Raw genomic sequence first — 3,070 nt, forward strand, 5'->3', positions numbered from 1 at the left:
TAAAAACGTCATAATTATTACTTATTTCATATATTTTATAAAATATTTCTTTCAATAGAAAAAATATTAAAATTTTTCCACCATTTTTGTTTCAACTTTAAATATATTGCCCCATGCCTTAAAAATCATCTGAAGGTACACAGAAAAAACTAAAGTTAAATTTTGTTGCAAGTACAATTTCCCGCTGTTAGAGTATATCCTATTTGGCGAAAGTTGATCCTACGATGGAATAAAAATTGTCGTCTGCTACGGCGTCCTTAGCAGCAATGGGAAAACGGAAAAGTATTAGTGAATTCGAAATATAAATGGGCGCAGAAGTTTTTAAATAACACAGAAAAAACAACAGTTAATATTTTTGCAGGTAAGTTTTGACACGGTTAAAAATTAAACATAATTTGTCGAAAGTTTCACCGAGGTTAGGAGAATAATTCTGATCTGGACTACTGCGCCACGCTGAAGTGAACAAATTTCGGTAAAACATGTAAAATCCGCAACAGAAAACACGAATAAAACATTGTTCTTACTGATAAATCTCCTCAGGGATAGATTAGATTATTTTAGATGCATTGAAACTTATTGAATACCACTTAACACAGAGCAACTGACAGATGGGAATCCTCATTTCTCTCCAATTTCATGTAGTTAAACGGCGGCAGACAGCGCTGGCGTCGTAATTCTCGTGTATATAAGTTTAACAAGCATGGTTAATTGTTGTTTTGGTGAATGTTTCACCTGGAATCGATGTAAAATTTATTTTTCGATTTTTCTGTGTGATTAAAAAAGTTTATTTTATTACATTTTATTTTAATTTTCACAAAATTTCTTAATGTGCACTCCTTTTGCAATATTTGCTTAAAAAATTGATAACATAACTTCATCCTGGTTTATTTTGCAGAGAATTCCAATAGATTTCAAGCTATTTAAAAGAAATAATGTTAAATCTAATATAATTAACAATAAAAGAACTTAAATAATCATCGATAAATAGTTGGATTCATACTTGTGATCGGCAATGTAGTTTCGATTCATAGTTATCACTTCAGTCTGTGATTCAGGATTAGTTTGGCACTTATAAATAAACATTTTCTTCTTTAAATGTATTTTTGTATGTATATTGTATACTCCCTACTGAAAGAAATCTCTGAATATATTCTAAAGATACTACTAGGGTCAGAGAAGCTCAGAGAAATTCTCCACAGGCACTCAGGTAAATATATTCAAATGTCCAGGTAGTTCTTTTAAATGTTTTAAAGGCTATAAAATGTCCTTTCCGAAATTCTAATAGATATACGATCATAAATAAAAAGCAGAGAGGCTGAAATTGAAATAAGAATTCGATCATAAATAACAAGCAGAGGGGCTATAGCAATAGAGTAGCAGACACTCAATGGTCCTTTGTTAAGCTTTCGGATTGAAATTTAGAAATAGATTTGCCTAAAGCATAATAATTCGGAATCTACGGGTTTCGATAATTTCAGATATCTAACTTTTTTTTTAATGCTTAAAATTGGAATTAATACGACGTTTCTCGTAAATTGAATGAGATACGCCAAAAAAGACAACATTTTTTAATTCTACTCGAAAATGGTATATTAGCATATAAGTTATAATTATAAATAAGTGTAATGAGAAAATTCATTAAATTAAAAAAAAGTGTTAATAATTTGAAGAGAAATTTAAAAAGGGAGAGTCGGATTAGCGACGGCCAACTACTGTAAATAACTCTTCCCGCCCGGTACGTGACGAACACAAAAGGAACATTATATCACCGTCGCACCACTCTGAAAAGGATCACTAAAAGGACCTTGAAAAGGACCCAAATATCTCATACTATCTCTCAGACTAAATTGTTTCAAATCGACTCTGTTTATAGTCTCAAATGGGCCAGGCTATTTCGCTAAACAAAACTCAGAGATTTCTATCGGTAGAGTTGTTAAAACTACTATTTCTATGCGTTATTTTGGGACAAATTATAAAAAGACATATTTAAAGTCAGGAGAAGAATGGGCACGGGAAACCCCAGGAAAACACCTGAATTTCGAAGTGCCTGGTCACTATATAGACACGCTGAAACTGCTGAGTTTCGAACGTTTTCACATATTTCAATTCTATATTTTGAAAGGCTTTGCATTTTTATCTATTCATTCTCCGAAGTGTTCATTTTGAAATTTCTTTAAAATTTAAACATTGAATTGGATAGATTCACTACAATCGTTTGAATTTCGTGTGAAGCATTTGAAATTACATGCAATAATTGAATTGACGCACAATGAAATTGGAAATGATGTATCCCTCAATATACTAAGTAATATAGATAACATGTTAATTCTGAAAACAATTATAAATTTTAGATCAACACATTGCAACAGCTCCAAAATGTGGCATCATATGGTTTTTTGAAGAAACGATTGGAACGACACGACCTACACATTCACGCTCTTTGGTTCGATATTTATACCGGTGATATTTACTACTTTAGTAGAGCCAACAAAAGATTTGTAGAGATAAGTGAGTTGACTGAGACTCCTCTTTTGAAAGAGATCAAAAAGTACTACTCTTGAAGGCTGGCACCAAGAATCTGCATTTGGATTTTTTTAAGAGGTTAATAATTTCCAATAATTTATAATGATTAATTGAATATACAATGAAAAATTACAGAATTTCAAACAAGATTATTTTCACTAATATTTATCATTTCCTTGCAGTTATATCTTAACAAATATACAAAACAATTGTAGATACAGGAGATCCAAAACTGTTTTTCCTTTCTTCGACCGTTTTAATTTTCAATCAGTATTTCAGCTAAATTCAGCAAATATTCGGTCTTACGGTCAATGATAAAATCAAAATAAAAGCATCCGAAATAACATGTGAAAAACATATTTATTTCTTTTAAAAATCGTCAACGTTTCGACCATCACTGCGGGTCTTTATCAAGAGTCGATATATAAATCTTTAATTTAATAGAAAATTGTATGAGCGTAAACGTTTTAATAATTAGTGTCGTAAAATTATATCGGTTTGAACAAAATAAAAAAATTATTATATTGAAACATACTTGAGTCAAAAA

The 3,070-nt window shown here is 30.7% G+C and overlaps 1 protein-coding gene across 8 annotated transcripts in view; it reads left to right on the forward strand.

Moving 5' to 3' along the window:
- The window catches only part of LOC117179013 (beta carbonic anhydrase 1), a 544,277-nt gene that overhangs the window by 456,629 nt on the left and 84,578 nt on the right, over positions 1 to 3,070 (forward strand). For 5 of the 8 annotated variants that reach the window (XM_033370635.1, XM_033370633.1, XM_033370630.1 and 2 more), the window contains exon 5: positions 2,352 to 2,683. The exons of 1 other annotated variant lie outside the window; for it this stretch is intronic. In XM_033370635.1, the coding sequence (XP_033226526.1) occupies positions 2,352 to 2,561 (210 nt within the window). In that variant the 3' untranslated portion in view covers positions 2,562 to 2,683. Of the gene's footprint in view, positions 1 to 2,351; positions 2,684 to 3,070 lie in introns of those variants that run through there. 2 more of the 8 variants (XM_033370632.1, XM_033370631.1) reach the window with 1 other exon arrangement.

This window comes from Belonocnema kinseyi, chromosome 8 (genome assembly GCF_010883055.1).
Source record: "Belonocnema kinseyi isolate 2016_QV_RU_SX_M_011 chromosome 8, B_treatae_v1, whole genome shotgun sequence".
NCBI lineage: Eukaryota > Metazoa > Arthropoda > Insecta > Hymenoptera > Cynipidae > Belonocnema > Belonocnema kinseyi.